This window comes from Neophocaena asiaeorientalis, unplaced genomic scaffold (assembly GCF_003031525.2).
Source record: "Neophocaena asiaeorientalis asiaeorientalis breed wild unplaced genomic scaffold, Neophocaena_asiaeorientalis_V1.1 scaffold684, whole genome shotgun sequence".
Taxonomy (NCBI): Eukaryota; Metazoa; Chordata; class Mammalia; order Artiodactyla; family Phocoenidae; genus Neophocaena; species Neophocaena asiaeorientalis.
In genome coordinates, this window is record NW_020174048.1 from 3068206 (window position 1) to 3090090 (window position 21885).

The 21885-nt window shown below is 37.3% G+C and overlaps 1 protein-coding gene across 1 annotated transcript in view; it reads right to left on the reverse strand.

The window, feature by feature from the left end:
* Positions 1 to 21053, reverse strand: part of TNFSF13B (TNF superfamily member 13b) — a 34976-nt gene extending 13923 nt beyond the window's left edge. Inside the window, exons 1-3 of the mRNA XM_024754000.1 lie at positions 20525 to 21053; positions 20359 to 20446; positions 3819 to 3875 (exon numbers count right to left, since the gene is read on the reverse strand). Of these exons, the coding sequence (XP_024609768.1) occupies positions 3819 to 3875; positions 20359 to 20446; positions 20525 to 20854 (475 nt within the window). The 5' untranslated portion in view covers positions 20855 to 21053. The remainder of the gene's footprint in view (positions 1 to 3818; positions 3876 to 20358; positions 20447 to 20524) is intronic.
* Positions 21054 to 21885: the final 832 nt, after the last annotated feature.

A 21885-nucleotide genomic window follows, 5' to 3' on the forward strand; every position in this document is an offset into this window, starting at 1 on the left:
AAGTGAAAAGAGCATAAAGGACCCATAGGACACTCTCCTTCAGACTAATATATGCATTATAGGAGTCCCAGAAGGAGAAGAGAAAAAGGCAGAAAGAATATTTGAAAAAATAATGGCCAAACTCTTCCCAACTTTGTAGAAAGAATGAATCTACATATCCACAAAGCTGAATGAATTTCAAGGAGAATAAACTTAAAGAGATCCATACCAAGATGCATTATAGCTAGCAGCTGAAAGACAAAGGCAAGCACAGAATTTCGAAAGTAGCAAGAGAAAAGCAATTCCTCAAGTACAAGGGATGCTCCATAAGATCAACAGCTGTTTTCTTACTTGAAACTATGTAATCAAAAGGCAGTGGGATGACATATTTAAGGTTCTGAATGAGGAATTATGCCAGTTAGATGGTAGAGCAGGGAGACTTACCTCTCATCCCTCCACAGAAATGCTGATTTAACAATAATATTGTTATCAAAATACCGTGAAGAGACATTCAGGATCCAACTAAGAAGCAGAAGCAGCCTAGAGGAGCACAAACTGAGAAGCAGTCATATTTATACAGGTAAGAAAAGCAATTTCAATTTACTCACATCAGTCCCTCCTCCAGACAGGCTTAGCTCCACCCCAAGAAGACTGCCTCAGCCCATGATCCTCGCATGGAGGGATGGTGAGGTTGGATTGTGCATAAGGCCTCAGGGCCTCCTAGGGTGCCTTCTGAGGAACTGGTTTCTATCTTGCCTCATACTGAGCACTGAACAACCAAAGATCTTGGTCCCTTGAAACAGTTAGAAACAAAAAAGGGGAGTGCATCCCCTTAGAGTCAGAAATTTTTTTGTCGTGATTGTGGAAAAGCAGAGAACTGATACTTTACCTCAGGAGGGAAGGAAGGACGCAAAGGGGCTTTGCTCCCAGCCTTAGAGTGACTAACACTGAGCACTGCTGACAGTGAAAGTGTATCCCAGTCAAAATCAGTCCAAGAAGATGGGGAGAAGTAGCTGCTTCTTCAAATGCACAGACAACAAAGCAAATCTACAAGGAATATGAGGAATCGAGAAAACACAACACAAAGGAAGAAAAAAAATCTCCAGTAAACAACCTGAGAGAAATGGCTAAAATGAGTTGTAAATCACTTTTAGCTCTAGTAAATATAAAAGTTAAAAGACAAAAGTATTTTTTAAAAAAGAATTATGACTACAATAATGTGTTAATACATACACAAGATAAGCAGATGTAAGTTGTCACATTAACAAGCTAAAGTGTAGGGGAGGGAGAAGTAAAAGTGCAGTTCTGGGATAAGATCAAAGTTAAGTTGTTATTAGCTTCAAGTAGACTATTATCACTAGGTTGTTTTATGTAAACCCCATGGTCAGCAGAAATAAAAACCTGTAGTAGATACAAAAAACGTAAAGAGACTCAAAGCATACCACTACAAAAAATAATCAGAGAACACAGAGAAAGACATTAAGAGAGGAAGAAAGGAACAAATGAACTGTGAAACAGCCAGAAAACAATTAACAAAAGGGAAATAATAAGTCTTCATTATCAATAATTACTTTAAATGTAAATGGATTAAATTCCCCAGTCAAAACACACAGAGTGGCTGAATGGATTGGAAAGAACAAAATCCAATCATATGTTGCCTACAATAGACTCACTGTAGCTTTAAGGACACACATAGACTGAAAGTGAAGGGTTGGAAAACAATATTCCATTCAAATGGTAAGCAAGAAAGAAGAAGTGGCTTTTCTTAAATCAGACAAAATAGATTTTAAGTCAAAACCTGTCACATGAGACAAAGAGGGTCATTATGTAATGATAAATGGATCAATTCATCAAGGGGATATAACAAATATAAATATATATGCACTCAACAGTGGAGCTCCTAAATATGTAAAACAAATATTAACAGATCTGAAAGAAGAAATAGACAGCAATACAACAACAATAGGATAATTCAGTACCCCATTTTCAACAATGGATAGATCACCCAAAAGAAAATCAATAAGGGTATAGCATACTTGAACAACCCTACAGACTAAACGAACTTAACAGATATATAGAGAACATTCTAGCCTACTGTGTAGCAAAATATACATTCTTAAGTGCACAAGGAAAATTCTCTAAGATAGATGAAATGTTAGGACACAAAATACGTCTTAACAAATTAAAGAAGACTGAAATCATATCAAGCATCTTTTCCAACTAAAATGGTATGAAACCAGAAATCAGTAACAGGAGAAAATTTGAAAAACTCACAAATATGTGGAAATTAAACAATACACTCCTGAACAACCAGGGAGTCAAAAAAAGAAATCAAAAGGTAAATCAAAAAATATCTTAAGACAAATAAAAATGAAAACACAACATAGCAAAACTTATAGGATGCAGTAAAGCAGTACTGCTGCAATGTCCACACACACTAACATTTACACGTTCAAGGTTTACTGGCATCACAACGCATCAGCCCAAATGGCAAAGCGCCCAGATAAGCAGCCAGATCTTCCAAGGAGGATCAATGTAGAGCAGCCACCACGCCAGGAAGATCACAACACTCTGTGAAATTCAAGCTCACAATGGAGTAGCAGCTGCATTTTTTTTTTGCATGATTTATAGCATTTTTGGTTTTGGCCAAATGTGTAAAACAAACCTTTTCCAAGTTATATTTTTTAATTGGTCCTTAGGGTCTTCTTCTGGCTCTATTCTAATTCTTAGGGAACAATTTGCTACCTAATAAAAGTTGCAAACATATGACTTTGGAAAATGCAGAACAATAAATAATAAGAGAATTTCAAATAGTTTATTATTTGGGTTACATTTAGGATAATTAAAGTCACATAGAAAAATATAGATGAAAGGTAGCGTTCCCAGGAATCATTGCAAAGGCCAATCCAAATTCATTATCTTTCTTGTGTCTCCACTCCTGGCCCCCAGCTTAACTTCCTGACACTTCTGAACTCCCCCTTGTGGTTCACAACCCAAATATTCCCTTGCCCCCCGCCTGCTTTATTTTTCTCCATACCATTTAATTTTATCATTCTACATTTTACTCGTTCATTTGTTTGCTTTTCTGTTTTCCCTTCATGAGAAGGTAAATTCCATAAAAATGAGGACCTATATATATGTTTCACTGCTGAGCCCCAATACCCACACAGTAACTGGAACATTGTATGTTTTTAACCAGTATATGTAAAATATAAAGCAATAATTTCACACTGGAGATTTATCACAAAAATGTTATATTTATTTGTACATATACTTATTGATAAATTAATATAAAATGTATGTTCAGTTTTATCTTCATCCTATTGTAATATTCTACAACCTAATATAACAGAGAATGAATATTTGTGAAGAGGATCTTGAGGTACCATAGAAGCCAAAATCATTTCTAAATAATAAAATACTGAACTGGGGGCTTCCCTGGTGGCGCAGTGGTTGAGAGTCCGCCTGCCGATGCAGGGGACGCGGGTTCGTGCCCCAGTCCGGGAAGATCCCACGTGCCGCGGAGCGGCTGGACTCGTGAGCCATGGCCGCTGAGATGGATTTAGTACTGATTTTGCTTTATCATGTGCTACTTATTTAAAATTTGTACGTATTAGTATCCTTAAGGTAATTCTCTTTGTTAGGTTATTACATTAGTCTAAATATTTACTCCCCAATCATTGTAAATAAATTTATTATTTTAAATCTGATTGTAAGAAATTTTGAGGCAGATAGGTGATTTGAGATGGAGTTTGAATACAGTCTTTAGACTTGAAATGTACAGGTAATTGGACTGAATTGAATGCCAAGTGGAGACGTTCCTGGGAATGTTTTATTACCTTTTCGTATGGTAGGCGTGTCAGTGTCTGCAATCAGTTGCAAGCAGTCTTGAGTGACTGAAAAGCAAAAATGTATCATTTTAGTTACTTGAATAGAAATTGTAAGGCACTAAAGATGACCAAGAATACAGAGCTGCAAACCCACTCTTCCAGTGACACCAAATCAGTTATACTTTCTATATTGCCTGTATGCTCTTCTTAAAATTACTTTAGGAAATGTGCCCACAGGTTCTTACTATAACTCGTACTTGAAATACAATATGTACTTGAAATTCAAGCTTTAGAAAAACTCTATGTGCTGTTGAAATACAGTGAGTATATCATCTAAACAGTTTAGCTTAACTTACTCTAAAATGTTTATGCCTGTATAGAAAGCAAGTTTAGCCACTGTCATTTGTTTTTCAATTCTCTTAAATACACAAGCCAAATTATCAGATCACTCTAAAATGATTTTTTGTTTAAAAAATCTAACATTAAGTGACAACTCACTAGTACTGAAACTATCACTATTAACATTACTGAAAATAAAAATAATTGCTAAAATGCATTGAGCTAATATAAATCCAGGCAACTTCACAGAAATCCCAAGATTTACATACTGGAAACTACGTCATGGAAAGTGTAAACAACCTGTCCAGTCCCCAGGGATAGAAAGTGACAGGGCCAAAGTTTAATCACGCCTGTTTCACTGTGGAGCCAAAGTCAGGCTTTTGGTAAAATGTTTTGGACTAGAAAGAGAGCTACAACGTCTTTTTAAGATAAAAATGGAAGATTTCCCTGACACTGCATCACCAGTAAAGCTTCTGGGAAGCATCAATTCACATCACACATCACATATAGAATATTACACAGAGTATTCCAAAGAATACGTAACTACGCTATTAAATAAAGACAATGCCTTCGGGTAACAGCAAAATAGGTACACTGCCTGTAGGAAAAGGAAACAAAGCAGTAAAGATCTACGGTAAATATGGAACATGAACCTAAGTATGCCCACTTTAAATTCAGAAAATATTAGTTTAGGTCGCTTATTATATAGCAGGTATTTTATTCTGCATTGAAGTAAGGCTTTAAAAACACGCTTCGCAATGTATACACTTTAGGAGCTTATTAACACAGTGGAGAGTTCCTGCTGCAAGTCACTAATGGAAAACATGGAATAACAGATGTAATAATTATGTAATATTCTGAAGCTGTGCAAATGCATAGGCCTAAAAAGAATACTGTTACAGGCAGTGATCACATATGAAAACCTGCTAAGAAATTTCCCTTGGTATTTAAAGGTGGAACTATAATGTTAAAAACTGCACTTCCTTTATAACCACGAGACTTTTCTAACACATTTTTATGTTAATGTGATGGTCTGGATAGGAGCACAACATTTTGGCCACTTTGTGGTTCTTTTATTGACCTGGAAAACAATGGCAGCGGTGTCTATGCCACAGGGAAATGTGACTCATTACTGCAGTTACTATGGCAGACCCTCTGCCACAGAAAATATGGAAAAGCATCGTAACAGGCAGAATAGCTGTGAATAAGGACAGCTTGAAAGAAAGGAACCACAGAACATCCAAAGCAGCCAAAGTCTGAAAAGCACAAGGTCTAGAGTCACCATATTAAACCTATTTTTCTAACAAACACTTCTTGAGGAATTACTACATACAAGGCACCATGATAAGTTTTGTGAGGGATGCAAGGGCCAATCAGGGCGTGAAAAGCTCTAATCTTTCCTCCACAATGAAAGAGGATCTTGACGAAAGTCAAAGTTAAATTTCCAAACTTTCCATCTTTCCTTTGTCATGTGCATGCATATTGTAAAGATTCAGTGAGATAATACATCTGAAACATTTAGTACTGTACTTGGGACATAACAATTGCAAAGTCAATCTTGGCTATTATTAGTGCTATTGTTCTTAGTAGCATCGAACCAAATAAACTGGGAACACAAGGGAAGGACATTAGGAGAGCAAGAAGACCAGGTGAAGCTGATAAAGGGCCCAAGGAAATACTAGAAATACTATTTCTTGTTTTTTGGTGTTTTTTTTTTGGCCACACGAGGCACCTGGGATCTTAGTTCCCCAGCCAGGTATCCAACACTTGCCCCCTGCACCCCTGCAGCGGAAACGCGGAGTCTTAACCTCTGGACCGCCAGGGAAGTCCCTAGAAATACTATTCCAATTAGCCCTCTCCTTGACTGTTTCCACAAACTCCTGTAGGAGACTTACCTTTTCTATTTAGACAGAAAGGGGTTTACCTAATGAGTGCTGCCTGGAAACTACCAAACTGATATGAAAGTATCTGAATTTTAATCTCCAAAGCCCAACTAAAACTTGGCCACAACCTACACATTGAAAAACTATGGTCTATTCTATCACACAGTAGCAGAAATCTACCTTTCAGAAGAAAATACACTATGGAGAGAAATTTTTATTTCATGAAATACTCTTCAGAAAAGAAAATGAGATATTAAAATGACAGTTCAGGAGTAGTGTTTGGGGCTTCCCTGGTGGCGCAGTGGTTGAGAGTCCGCCTGCTGAAGCAGGGGACACGCATTCGTGTCCCGGTCTGGGAAGATCCCACATGCCGTGGAGCGGCTAGGCCCGTGAGCCATGGCCGCTGAGCCTGTGCGTCCGGAGCCTGTGCTCTGCAACGGGGGAGGCCACAACAGTGAGAGGCCCGCGTACCGCAAAAAAAAAAAAAAAAAGAGTAGTGTTTGAATTATACTCACTAAAGCTAGTGCTATTCATTAGTTTTCCTTACTCCAGAGAAAGTCACTGAGCTTTTCAAGGAGATAAATTCTTGGAAATAAGAACAGGACTTTCCATCCTGCCCTCATTAGATGCTGTTCAGGTCCCATCAACCCTATCAGTGCTACTTACCTCTTCAGCTTTCAACTCCTCCTTTTAAGGAAATTTCATATCTATTATCAACTTATCTCCAGTTCAGTCTTTTAGGACTCTCTTTCCAATTCAACATAGATCTGATTTTAGACTATAGATTATTGCTCACAAAAAGTTGGCCAAGAGAGCAGTACTGTTTTTGTATCTCCCAATAGCATAGATATCCAACCACAAGAGTTTTGAGAATGCATAGTCTAATATAAGAAACATAATATTGATAACAATTGTAGTATTAATTGACTGTGTTTGGTTTTCAAATGTCTTTCACACATCTTTCCTGCTGCTACAGTTGAGGGGAATTATACAAGAGTTTGAGAATGGTTTATCTTTTTAACTAAGCAAGGCAGTAGCATACATTAAAACATTTCTGTGTCAATGGGGAGGCACGTATTTCTAAATATATATATATCTCATATTATAATGATGTGAGAACCACAGATAATTAATCTTAAGTGCATTTTTACAGCATAAGAAAATTTACTCATAATATTAAACCATGTGAAAAATATTTCTAAAAACAAAACATTATACTGATGACAAAACTAGCTTACAAAAGAGAATTCCTAAAATAAGAACTTTTAGACAAAAGTCATTTGCTATTGCTCAGTATTTGATATAATAAAATCCAACCAACTCCACAATTAGAATAGTGGTTGGACTGATTGAGATTGAAAACCACCTTTTAAAGTGGCTTTTAATCAGGAAAAGAGATTTATAGGTTTATGGAATTGCTAATATCTGTTGTATTGTTTTCTGTGTTGGAACCAAACCTTTTCAAACTGGAATCCAGTTTATTATACATTATTTCCACAAAGCTAAATCTAATAGAAACTACCATAAATAATGCAATTATTGCAGATTATACGTGGTTCCCATGAAAAGCATCCCACATGAGCTTTTCCCATTACTCGTGTCCTGTCCATATGACCTACACCCACTAACTCCCAAATTTCTCACTCATCTCATTCGAGAAGCTTCTTCTAAGCTCTTCAGTCTGAGTGAGACGCCCTTCCTTCATCTTCTTTTATCTTTCTTCTTTTTTCTGTTGCCTTACTTATTACATTGTACATTTTTCAACAATGAGGACTCTGGAGATGATGCCTCTCTTCATTTCTGTAGAGCTTTCATTCAGTGCATGGAAGTCATGACAAATGTAGGAGTTGGAATTTTCTTGAGCTAGTTTTGAATAAATCATCAGTGGCTGGAATAGTTAGTTAAGAGAAATCCCTTACAGATCTAAATATTGACCTAATGCTGGACATAGATTTATGAAGAAATCAAAGAAATCATGGTTTTAGGATAAACATTTCTACTGGAACGGGAAGAAAAAATTTTTGGGGTGGAAACTGGATTATAAAGTATTGTTTGATCAGGGATAAGCAGTTTGTGTAACTGGCAACATTTATTAAGTTACTTATTGGTAACTTACAAAAACAATGAGAGAGTTCTGAAAGAATTTCTAGAGAGCTAGGTTGAGAAGTCTGTATTTGACTTACTAGAAAATAGAAAAAATATTAGGAGTTCTTAATCTTGAGAGGGGCTTGCCTGATACATGTTGTGCCTGAGAAAGACAAAACATGTGTCTATGTGTAGAATGAACTGCTGTAAAGGGAGAATGAAAGCCAAGGTTCAGCTCTTGACTGGTAATAAATATATGTGGGTGATTTGGTCTAAAATGCAATTATATAAGTGGAGCACCCAAGACAAACTGTGAAAAAAATTTAAAAGTTTCTGACTAATGAGTATATGTGCTTGAAGGAGAATTAAAAACTAATATTAAAAGCAGGTTTTCAATTCTGGGGAATTCACAAAGATGGCAGCACTATAACGGCCTTGGGGAAGTGAGGAAGGGGTGCTGAATTTTTGGAGGGCTTGGAATGAAGCTGATAAAGTAGAAATAAATATAACGGATAGAAGTAAAGAAATATATTTGAATTGAAGATTTTCTATGTGTATATGTGCACAGAAAGAGCCTTGACGTGAACTGGACGTTGCCATGTACCACTCATAATATAATCATGTTCTATGACTAAAGTAAGGCAGGATATGTAAGATGGCAGCCCTCTGGATAGCCTCATAAGAGTAAAGTAACAAAGATAAAAAAACCCCCCAAAATACCATCTTCATCTAATGTTGTTTAATTTTGCAAATGATCAAATATTTTAACTTAAAATTACCAATTTTATAGTGGTCATCATCTCCATAGGATATGTTTTTTCTTCGGTCATGACTTCTTTGCATTATTTTAGGATATTTCACTTTTTTTTTTTTTTTTTTTGCGGTACACGGGCCTCTCACTGCTGTGGCCTCTCCCGTTGTGGAGCACAGGCTCTAGATGCGCAGGCTCAGCGGCCATGGCTCACGGGCCCAGCCGCTCCGCGGCATGTGGGATCTTCCTGGACCGGGGCACGAGCCCGTGTCCCCTGCATCGGCAGGCGGACTCTCAACCACTGCGCCACCAGGGAAGCCCAGGATATTTCACTTTATTAATGACGCATACTCAGAAGGCACTGGGTATCACTGACTTACCAGTGAAGGACATTGGCTTCATAACACAACGTGCAAACAGCTCTGAAGTCAAGGAAGGTAAAACCAAAAATAGAAATACACCTGAATATCTGGAGAAAGGTAGCAATAAATGGCACAGTTGGCTGTTACATTTTCAACTCCCACTTGGACATTCCCACCTGAATGCCATAGTGATACCTCAAGTTTCATCTGCCTCAAATCTATTTCTTGATCTTCTCCACACACACTCACCTCTCACTCCTTCTCTGTTTTCTCTCTTAGTGGATATATAACTGTCCTCTGAGTTGCCCAAACTAGAAACTTTATAAACATGCCTTATTTCTTCCTCCTCAATCTTGAAATTCAACTAATAACCAAGTTCTAATGGTTTGAACTTTTAACTTTCATCCAATTAAGATTTCATCTCTCATTCATCCATTCAACAATTTTACTGAGCACTAGATTTGTGTCACATGTTGCACTTAGGGATACCAAAAAAAGGAGATATAATTCCTACCCCCATGGAGATTACAATCTAGTGGGAAGAACAGGCATGAATGAGTAGCACCAAAACAGAATTAAAATTGCAACTGTAAGAGTGATACAGTGCCTAGATGTCTGATCCAATGAGGAAGGCTTCTTTGAATGGTGGCAAGTTTGGCTGAAGGAGAGAGAGAGAGAGAGACAGAGAGAGACAGAGAGAAATGGTAAGATGGAGAGCATCGTAGCCTAAATTCAGATCTTTACCCTCACCATTCTTCACAATTACCTTAGTCTACCTAGTTGTGCCTCTTCCATTTTCTACAATTCCTAGTCCATCACTTGCATTTCCTCCAGAATTATCTTCCTAAACCCAAATCCTATCTTGTCCTTTTCATGTTTATAATTCCTTCAAAGGATTTCTTTGCACACAAAATCCAAGTCTACCTGCACAGCCTCATGACCCTCCTCTCCCACCCCCACTGTACTTAAACACACCTTCTCAGAACAGGAGGTCGGCTTCATGTTTCCAGGACCTTGTATCTGCCATTACCTACGGCTAAATATTCCTCACCTTTCCAACTGGTGAAACCTCATTCATGCTTCAGGGCTCAGGTCACATATCAAATCTTTCCCTGATCCTTCTAGCTAAATATTTGATAGCATTACACTTTGTACGTACATCTATTGAAATACATTTCACTATATGTACTAATTGTTTCTATAACTGCTTCCATCCCTAGACTGTGAGTCACTTCACATTAAGGTCCATCATTTACAAATTTGCAGTGTCTCATTTACAGCACATTAAAAAAAAAATCTGTGGAACAATTTAGAAAAGAAAGACATCATACCAACGTCTAACCTTTCCAAATAATTTTTAAAAACCCCATCCTTACATCCAAATTTATAAGACATGTTAAATCAAATTAAATTAATGTTTTAGGGAAAATAGGTTCCATTAAAAAAAAAAAAAACCTATGTCCATGATGTCTGAACTCTGTAACAATAAATCTTTGGGTCCACGGTTTTATGGAAAACATTCTTCATAACGAATAATCTCAGTAAGTTTTTGAAACGTCATCCATAGAACTGTAGCACGCTATAATATTTTTAAAAGTAAATGGTTGTGTGCTATTTCTCTAGAATTTCTTACTCTCTAGTTGCCAGAAGAAGCTCTAGGGTAGTAGATAGAAGAGAAAAAAGATGAGCTGAAGTATAGCTTCACAACTTGTGTCAGCAGATACCATGAAGCAGTTATTTTCCATTTCTTTGTCTACCTGACACAGGGTAGTCAGAGGAGAGGGATGGAGAGAAGAGGAAAGCCTGAACTTCAATCAATCAACATTTGCAAAAATCCCCAAGGAGACGGCCGCTTACTATAATAAGGTCTCTTCTTGTATTTTTTCTATTTCCTGTTTTATTACTGTTACCATACCTTGGATACACTCTCCTCTTACCCACATCTACTCAACCTTTAAAACCCGGCTCAGCTCTTCTCGACCACGGTCTAGATGATCTTTCAGTCTGTGATCTCCACTGCGGACACCCTGTGATTCCGTAACTAGCTATCCTTCTCACTGGTAATAATATTAATAATAATTTAGGCTTCTCCAGGATCCAATGACTTTTCTCAAAACTGGTGCTTTATTTGAACATTAGGTACATATAGCTCACGTGATCAAAAGAGCTCAGAATTTATAACCTTAGTTCTTAAACCAATTAGCTATTTAATCGTGAGACTGACACAATTTTGAAATATTTTTTCTTATCTGTAAACTGAAAAAAACAATATCTATTTCATAGTGAGAATTAGTTGAAGGCATAATTTGCATGTGTTTTGTAAAGGCAAAAGACATTGTTATTTTTTAATTACTTATTATCTTGAAATTTACATTAGTTTTTTTAAAACTTCTCCAACTCAGTACTGGGTTTCTGAAAAGAGGGGTTGGCTGTGCCTGCTTCAATTCTCTCACCTAAAATGCAGACAATAATGCCAGCACTGCAGGGTTACGAAGAGGGCAAATGATAATCACAGGTCCACAGGGCCTAACCCAGAGCTTTCACATGGACCGTACTCGGCTAATTTCATTTCATTTCTCTCCCCTTTTCTGCATATTCTGGAGAGCCTACCTCAGAGCTTTGCACAGTAGGTGTCTCCTCTATTTTGAGAGAAGTCTGTTTCTTCTCTAACCCCTCAGAAATGGGGATACTTTTGTTCTTTTTTGATATGTCCTTAGGAATTTTTATTTTTTTAACATCTTTATTGGAGTATAATTGCTTTACAATGGTGTGTTAGCTTCTGCTGTATAACAAAGTGAACCAGCTATACGTATACCTATATCCCCATATCCCCTCCCCATGATTTGCCTTTCTCTAATGATTAGTGATGCTGAGCATCCTTTCATGTGTTTGCTGGCCATCTGTATACCTTCTTTGGAGAAATGTCTATTTAGGTCAAAGAAAATCCCACCACAACAAAAGAGCAGCTGCCCAATGCAGATCCTGTAAGTAGGACTTGACCTATAAAAAGCATCATTAACCGTTAAAACTAATATCACCCATTTCTACGAACTATTAATGAGAATGCATCCCTCGACGTTATGAATTTATTGTTAAAATACCTAGAATGTCTGCAATTTTTGTTAATGTTGAAACAATAAAGAATTATTGAGCTTTCAGGGATTAGATAGAAAGACTTACCCCGGCCTCCCTACTTAAAATACAGACATGTCCTCTTACCCTTCTTCACCCTTAACTCTGCTGGTTCTCTTAACCCTGCCCTAAATTTTTCACTTTTGCAATGTATTTGACATTTTCTAGTATTATAATTTCCTCATTAATTATGTTTATTGATTATTTTCTATGGCTTTCCACCTCACTGCAATGTAATCTCCAATGCACGGGAAACTTTTATCTGTTTGTCTTCTAATCGATACCCAACAACTAGAACAGCGCTTGGACCTCCTATAGGTCAGGGAAGGTTGGAAGAAATACAATATCGCTTCTGGCTTCACTGGTTGATTCGCTTCCTGGCTCTTCTGTTTCCCAAAACTTTAAACTTGATAAGAACAGGGTTCAAAGGTTTGGTTACCAGGTCACTATTTCCATTTAAAATACTTTTGTGGAAATTGAACAGAATCCAGCTCTTGCAACACTGAAAAGAAGGCTCTCCTTATTTAAAGCAGGGGAAAAGAAAAATAACACTCAGGGAAGATTCTGGTCAAAGGTCACCATGAGAGCAGCCAGCTGTTTCTGTTCTAGGAAGGAACACACCCTTGCTGGGTAAGAGGCTGCCGTTAGCCTCATCTGGGGACAAATTGGATGGCTGAGTTATACACTGCATGCTTTTAACACTCACTTTACAGCCTTGTAAGTTACAGCTGAGCCCGAAATGCCGATGAAGCAAAGACTGGATGTTACTGGATGTTACAGACCCTCAGACACCCCATCTTTTCTTGCAAAGGAAATGCACTATGGATTTCAAGAAAGAAATGTTGATATTTCAAATATATTCATAGTATTGATATCTTTATGTTTAACAACAAAAGTGTTTACCCCAGAGAAATACTTTAGTTATACTATTAGGTGTTAACTTATGTGCATTATATTCAAAACTCTGATTTTTAAAAACTATTAAATGCATTCTGGTGTCCTGGACGGCTCCCGGAACATGGTAAGACCTTAGCGGAAAAGCTGGTGAAATTCAAATAAAGTCGGGAGTTCAGTTAAATCCTAATGTTGGTCTCTAAGTTGTGACAAAGGTACCATGGTAACATAAGATGTTAACATTAGGGGAAACGGCATGAGGGATATATGGCAGCTCACTGCACTGTTATTGCAACTTTCCTGTAATTCTAAAATAATTTCAAACTAAAACGTTTATTTAAAAATGGAGAAAAATAAAGTAGATTGGTCAGAATTTTACAATAAATATTTGAAAGATAAAATATGGGCAAATTTTTCTGCTCTTGTTTTTATATTTCTTTGAAATGCTCACGCTTTCACCACTTCATGATTTTTTTTGTTTTTTGTTTTTTGTTTTAACTGTTTGGCTGTGCCATGCAGCACGGGGATCTTAGTTCCCCGACCAGGGATAGAACCTGCACCCCCTTCACTGGGAGCACAGAGTCTTAAGCCTGGACTGCCAGGGAAGTCCCTTTCACCACTATTTTTAATATTACAGTTGAGATGAGTATAATAAACGTTATTAATAAAAAATAATTTTTGTCTTTCTATAATCTAAAATACATGGGTTTCTGATAACTTAAACTCCCTACTGAATAACAAGGGAAAAAATGAAAGGTCACCTAATTTTATTAATAAACTGTTTTAATTCAGTAGGAACGCATTTGGAAGAATTCACTTTCTTGATGGACTCTGAAGATGCTTATCTTTAGATTCTTGAAATGAATAGAATTATAGTTAAGTGCAGGTTCAAAACATGGGTCATCATGATTTCATCTGTGAAGAAATTTTCATGTGTAATATTTTCAAAGCCATGTCACTTTAGGGTTTTTGTTTTTGTTTTTTTTTTCTAATTGGGACTATCTCCAAATACACTTATGGGCTTAAAAGTGAATTTTTGGCTATTGTAAGCCATTTGGCAATTTAAATCCTGGATTTCCCCACATTTGTTTGTTATATTGTAATCATAAATTATCTTATGAAACACATGAAACTTACTGAGACTTTCATTTGAAACACAACATAATTAAGAAAAACAAAACTGGAGCCACAGCACCAAATTCTAGAATGAAGTAAAAGCAGCACGTTTACTCCAGGGGTGGTCTGCAAGAAAGACTAAATGGGTGTGTAGGCTGATGGTGATGTCTGCCCTTCACGTACTGCTGTTCAGCTTGCGAATTTCACTGACCTGTGTCCTGAAGATGCACGCCCTTTTCTGTGTGTAAATAATATGTCAATTAAAATTTTAAAAAATTAAGCTAGAAACCCAGGAAATTATAGTGAAAGAAGTTGCTGAATATGGGAGCTTCTCTATGACTTTTCAATGAGCCCAAACAGTGCCTCTACCTGGTGCACCAAGAGAGTCTGAGGCGAGGGGTCTCCAGACTGCCCCTGTGACTTTAGCCTTATGATCATGTTCATTCTTTGGTTCATTAGTTATTTTAAAGGTCAAGTTAAAAAAATTTCATAAGATGGCCTTTGATCAAAACCTGACAAATGAAGAAATATGGGAAAATCCCTTCCCCCTAAAAATGATGCCAAATCATTCTATCTTATTTGATATTGAGCCCAAAATTGATTAACACATATTCATGGAATACCTACAGGGTGCAAGTGTCATGATGAATATACAAAAGGAGAAATAGGACCAGACCACAGAAGTCTCTACTCTTTAGTTGAACAGACGGGGTATACACAAATGAAAAGAAAACAACCTTCCTGGGTAATATGGGATGAGTATCAAATACCAATGCAATAACTAGGCTTGCTGTGTGCTGGGGAGGTTCGACTTTCTAGCCCACGGCATACTGGAATTTACTTACAAACTGAATATCCACACAATAAAAACTGAGATGCCTGGTGAAATCTGGGTTGGATTTATAGAAAAATAAGAACGAGTAACATTCTGGTATGTTACTTAGCAATATTCAGCTGTGAACCTTTTTGACACAGTTATAAAATAATGACCACCTGATGTTGAGGAGTATATACAGAAAGCAGAGTATTTTAGACAAAGTCTAGAATAATATTATAAATCTGTTAAGTATAGATCCACTGAGTGTACTACTGACGTGGCTTAAAAATAAGCGTGAGATCGAATACTAAATCATTTACTGCAAATTCTATGTTTTTTAGCAGTTTAACAAGCTATTTGAAAATGCTAAGACTCCTCATAGCAATAAACCCTTTTTCATTTAACTATGAAAGAATAGTGAAACCTATATAAGGAAAACTGTCTTATTGTGAAATTTAAAATTCTATATTTAATATATTAAAAATTCTTGAATATATCAATTCAAAGTGTGAAAATTCATTTTCTTCTTCAGAGTTACAGTTTTTCTAAAATTCCAACAAAAACGTTTATAGAAAATGAATAAATAAAATAGAAACTAATGCTTTGAAAGTCAAAGGGATAACTCTGGCTTTTGAGTTTTACTTAAAATAAATCACAACAACTAGAATGGAAACCAAAACCAAAGAAACTTGCTAGATTCAAACTGAATAGAATCTTCTCAATTCCAAAAAAAGGACCCTACCAAACCGAAAACAAACGAAAATCATGGAGTCTCAGACAACTTTCTTGGTATATATATATGCATTAATTTTGGAGTAAGGCTAAACAAAATAAATTTTCCCTGCACAAAGGGACAGTGTCTAAAACAACATTCAAGCCAATTTCATTGACCGGGAATAAATGATATTACCTATCACTAAGGTTCTGGTCTTCAAACCCTTCATGTGGGATCTATGAATGTTATAAATATATGTAGAGAGAGATTTAGAGATATATATGTACTAAGTATATTTATAGGGTATATATATATATATATACACTATATATACAATACATATATGTGTGTGTGTATATATATATATATATATATATATATATATACACATATACAAACACCATATATATGCTACATCAGGGTTTATAAAAATCTAAGGCAAACCATGATAATGACCATAGTGACGACATCTGGGCTATGGAAACCAGGTGCATTCTGATTCATTGGTTAGAACTTTCTGCTATTCTCCAGACTTTCTAAAAATTGCAAATTTGGGGGGGAAAATTTTTGTCAGTATACAATTTTTGGATGCCATAGTAACACAAATATGAAAAAATACTCACATGGGAGGAAATTTTAAAATATTAATAGAACATATTTTGGTCAAGTGGGACTCAGGGAGTTATTGATTTCTTACTCAATTCTTTCCTTCTTAAATCTGATGTAATGAGTCTACATCCTCTTTGGAATGGAAAAGTTAGGGTTTCGTTTTAATATTAATATTTAGAGGCAGGGGAATACTAGCAGACAAGGTTGAAGAAGATTGAGGCATCCTCACCCTACTAGGCACTGAAGCTCATTTTATTATAAAATTACTTAAAATATTTAATACAAATAGGAAACAAATCAATGAAAAAAAAGTCTCAAAATAGATTCAACTATAAATGAGGAACTTAATATAATATAGTAAGCATTCCAATGCAAATGAGTTAAAAAGAACCATCTAATGAATTTGGCCGAGATACTTAGCAATAGTTTGGAAGGAAAAAGTAAAAGAAGAAAGGGGAAGTTAAGGAAGGAAGGAAGGAAGTTCCAAAGAAAGGAAGTTAGTATGACATGACCTACCAAAATAAACTCCAGGACTAATGGATTAAATACCAAACTACAACACTAAATTACAAAAAAAGTCAAAATGGCAGAGAAAAGAATAAACTACTTAAGAGATTATGAACAAATATATTTTTAGCTTTGATGTATTACAGAAAATTTTAAAAGTGTATCACATTGAATATACAGATGCAAAATCTCTGTACAAGTTTAAAAACCTGCAAAATATTGTGAAAATATTTACATCAAAATTTTGATAAACAATATGCCTAATATAGAGTTTATTCAAAATTATTTTAAAAATAGGACAAGTGAGGAAAGTTATAAATAAAAATTAGAAGATAAAATTAGAAGTTATCAAAATATGCAGAAATAAGTTAATTCTTATTTGTAAGCAAGCAAAAAATTAAATTTGAGGCATTCTTTTACAACTACTAAACTAGCCAAAATATATTTTTAAAGATAAGATGCTGTAAGAATGTGGAGAACTTGTATACTGCATTTCTGATTACATACATTTGTAATTCATTTTGAAAACAGTATGGCAACAGGTAGCAAGGGTGCTAAAGATGTTCGTCCTAATATATATATACACATATACAAACACCATATATATGCTACATCAGGGTTTATAAAAATCTAAGGCAAACCATGATAATGACCATAGTGACGACATCTGGGCTATGGAAACCAGGTGCATTCTGATTCATTGGTTAGAACTTTCTGCTATTCTCCAGACTTTCTAAAAATTGCAAATTTGGGGGGGAAAATTTTTGTCAGTATACAATTTTTGGATGCCATAGTAACACAAATATGAAAAAATACTCACATGGGAGGAAATTTTAAAATATTAATAGAACATATTTTGGTCAAGTGGGACTCAGGGAGTTATTGATTTCTTACTCAATTCTTTCCTTCTTAAATCTGATGTAATGAGTCTACATCCTCTTTGGAATGGAAAAGTTAGGGTTTCGTTTTAATATTAATATTTAGAGGCAGGGGAATACTAGCAGACAAGGTTGAAGAAGATTGAGGCATCCTCACCCTACTAGGCACTGAAGCTCATTTTATTATAAAATTACTTAAAATATTTAATACAAATAGGAAACAAATCAATGAAAAAAAAGTCTCAAAATAGATTCAACTATAAATGAGGAACTTAATATAATATAGTAAGCATTCCAATGCAAATGAGTTAAAAAGAACCATCTAATGAATTTGGCCGAGATACTTAGCAATAGTTTGGAAGGAAAAAGTAAAAGAAGAAAGGGGAAGTTAAGGAAGGAAGGAAGGAAGTTCCAAAGAAAGGAAGTTAGTATGACATGACCTACCAAAATAAACTCCAGGACTAATGGATTAAATACCAAACTACAACACTAAATTACAAAAAAAGTCAAAATGGCAGAGAAAAGAATAAACTACTTAAGAGATTATGAACAAATATATTTTTAGCTTTGATGTATTACAGAAAATTTTAAAAGTGTATCACATTGAATATACAGATGCAAAATCTCTGTACAAGTTTAAAAACCTGCAAAATATTGTGAAAATATTTACATCAAAATTTTGATAAACAATATGCCTAATATAGAGTTTATTCAAAATTATTTTAAAAATAGGACAAGTGAGGAAAGTTATAAATAAAAATTAGAAGATAAAATTAGAAGTTATCAAAATATGCAGAAATAAGTTAATTCTTATTTGTAAGCAAGCAAAAAATTAAATTTGAGGCATTCTTTTACAACTACTAAACTAGCCAAAATATATTTTTAAAGATAAGATGCTGTAAGAATGTGGAGAACTTGTATACTGCATTTCTGATTACATACATTTGTAATTCATTTTGAAAACAGTATGGCAACAGGTAGCAAGGGTGCTAAAGATGTTCGTCCTCTTTGGCTCAGACATTCCATGTATGGAATTTATATTGAATATATGCATAAAATGCCTCAGAAACAAAGAGATCTGCACAAAAATTTTGGCATGTTCCATTCTATCAAAAAAATTGGAAATGACCATGATAAATAATTGTATGATAACAAATAAATATGGATGTGTGAGAATTACCTAGAAACAAGGAAAACATTTATTGTGTAATATACCACAGTAGATATACTGAATTTTTTCAATTATGTAAAAAATATAGATGATAAAATGCAAAATATGAAAATAATCGATGTGTTAAAGCATAGTAAAAATATGAGTGTTTTCCAGTTTTAAAATTTTTAAACCCATTTGTTTCTGATAATTGGCACAAAGATATGATAACCAGATACAAAATTTACAGCTGTATAAAACGAGGAAGAATTTTTTCCACGAATAAGGCATTTAGTGAAAAATAAGTTTACAGAAGGAGCATCGTGTGTGTGTGTGTGTGTGTGTGTGTGTGTGTGTGTGTGGTGTGACAGGACACCTATTCTGTCTCTCATGCACTTCTGTTCAGAAGTACAAATACATGTAAATAATTACACCTGCTGGGTCTGACTCACATTCACCGTGAAGATGAAAGGAAACAGGAGGTGTGACGATACCTCTTAGTACAAGCCTGCCTGGCACATTCTAGGGGCTCAAGAAAAGGTTCCTTCAATATAAAAGGGAAACAGCACCAAGGATTTGTTAAATTGCAATATTAGTAAGTGCCATTCAAATGCTCTTTCTCAGCCTTGAGATGAAGGAACTAGAGCTGAATCACGTCTTGGGAGGCCCCACCAAACCTGAGGTGTCAGGCACGCACACAGTTCTGTGGGACATGCGCAGCAGGAAGAAAGGTAGCGATCGCTAAGGAACTATTACAAGGAGGCTATAAACGTGTGTGGAGCTCCAGGAAAAAGCACACATTAAAGAAAAGCATTAAAATCTCTGTGTGTGTGTGAGTGTGTGTGTACAATAAGCTTTTTTTTAAAAAAGCAAGACACCAAATAAAGCAGAAACATGCACCTGCCTCCGGGGCGATCTACACGTGGTTTCACGGCGGCTACGCCCCCCAGGAGATGCTGTCTGGCTGCCTTTCGCTGACAAAAGCTCATTCTACACTGGCACGTGGTGCTTTGTTCCTGCACTGCCAGACGATGCTCCTGACGTAGGAGTGAACTATCTATTGGAGGGGAAATGTGGGCCCCTTTCCCCTTTTTTAAAGTGCCGCACAGATAAATACCTCTCCTCACCGTAGGACAAAACGTGCTGTCGGCCTATTACATCGGCCAGGACTTGGCTTTCCCTGGAGCCACACCCGGCTGGGACGGCAAGTTGGCACGTGTCCAAGTTTCCACGTCCTGTCTGGCTCCCCTCTGCTCCTCACCTGTGAACTGGGATCCCTGACTCCTAGCCGCTTCTGTGCCCCGAACATACCTGTTTCTTCTGCATCCTGCAGGCCACGCTTACTCCTGCTGCTTTGGCTGGAGTTGCTTTCTCCTGGAGCTGGTAGTGCAAAGCTCCCCTGCCAAGAGAAAAGGCCCCCGTTATTGCCAGGGCGTCTGGGTGCGGGAGCATGGGGCTGGGGCTGCCGCAGACTCACTTTCAGGGCGGAGGTGGCGGCTGCAGCCTCCCGCAGGGCGGCCCTGGGGGCTGCGGCTCCCGCCTGGGGGGCGCCGGGCAGCTCCCGCAGCTCCGCCCGGAGCCTTCCCAGCTCTGCTTGCAGGGAAGCCAGGCGGCAGAAGGACAGCACCGTGAGGCAGCAGGACAGCAGGGCCAGCAGCAGGGTCACGGCCAGCAGCTTTCCATCTTTGGAGAAGCGGACAGAGGGGCTTTCCTTCTGGGGGAGGATGGAGACTGTCTCCTTCAGTTTCATTTCGTCTCTGGTCTTAAGGCGAGAAAGGCGTGACTGCTCCCCTGTGGAGTCATCCATTTCCCTCCTTGAACTTTGAAGGTTCGGGCCCTTTGAATAAGTGACCACAGAGAATGGATCATTTCCTGTTATCTGTGTTTGTTGATGTCCTACATTGACTACATGGCCCAGCCCGGCGCTCGCCCTCCGGAGAGTTCTCCTGAATTTTCTTCTCTCTGCCCGGCCGCATCTCTGCCCCTACTGTATGATAGGTCTTCCTGGCATTCGCCCTTCTATGTGATTGCCCAATCAGTCTTCCTCATTTCACTTTCAGTTTTTGTAAGAATTTTAATGGCATCTCAGAACACTCATGCACAAAAGGGCCCCTTAAATCTACTGACGGCAAGGAGTTGGGGGTTTGGACCAGCACACTACAGACAACTTTTAAGATAGGAAGGTGTTTAAGGAACTCCCCCTCAGGCATTAGGAGAGAACTGGGTCCACTTGGGGCCACGTGGCTTTGTAGGGAAGGGGGAAAAGAATATTAATAAGTTCCTGCTGGTGTGATAAAATTAATGAATGCCAAGGTCAGATAAGCTAAGTACTTCAGCATTGAACTGTAGTCAGCTGGAGAGTGATTTAGTAACAGTCTCTAAGTGGGAAATACAATGAAATGTCCTTGGACAAGGCATAAAAGTCCGCTGGGGAGTACTGTCCCCACTATCACCTTAGTAATGGAATAAGAAGGAAGTGCCTCAATTTTGGGGACCTACTTAGATTAGGTATGCAGGGGATTCTCTATGTGCAGGTGTATGCATTTTGAAAGGGACTCTAAGTAATCCTCTTCCTCCTGGGACTCACTGCTAGAGAGGCAGCCACCCACAGGATGGCCAGTCCCCAGGAGCTGTCCCACCTCTGCTGTCCCCACCTCTGGAGCTGCAAGTCCCTGCTCCGTCTGACACCATTTGGGGGAGAATCGGTCTTAGCTCGGCTCCAGATGCCTGGGTCCCGTCATTAACTGCTCTTTCCCTAAAGCAGCTTATCTGCTCGTCCACATTAGGCCGACTCTGCTCCAATCTAACCTGTATACAAGACGACCCGACTCGACCCAG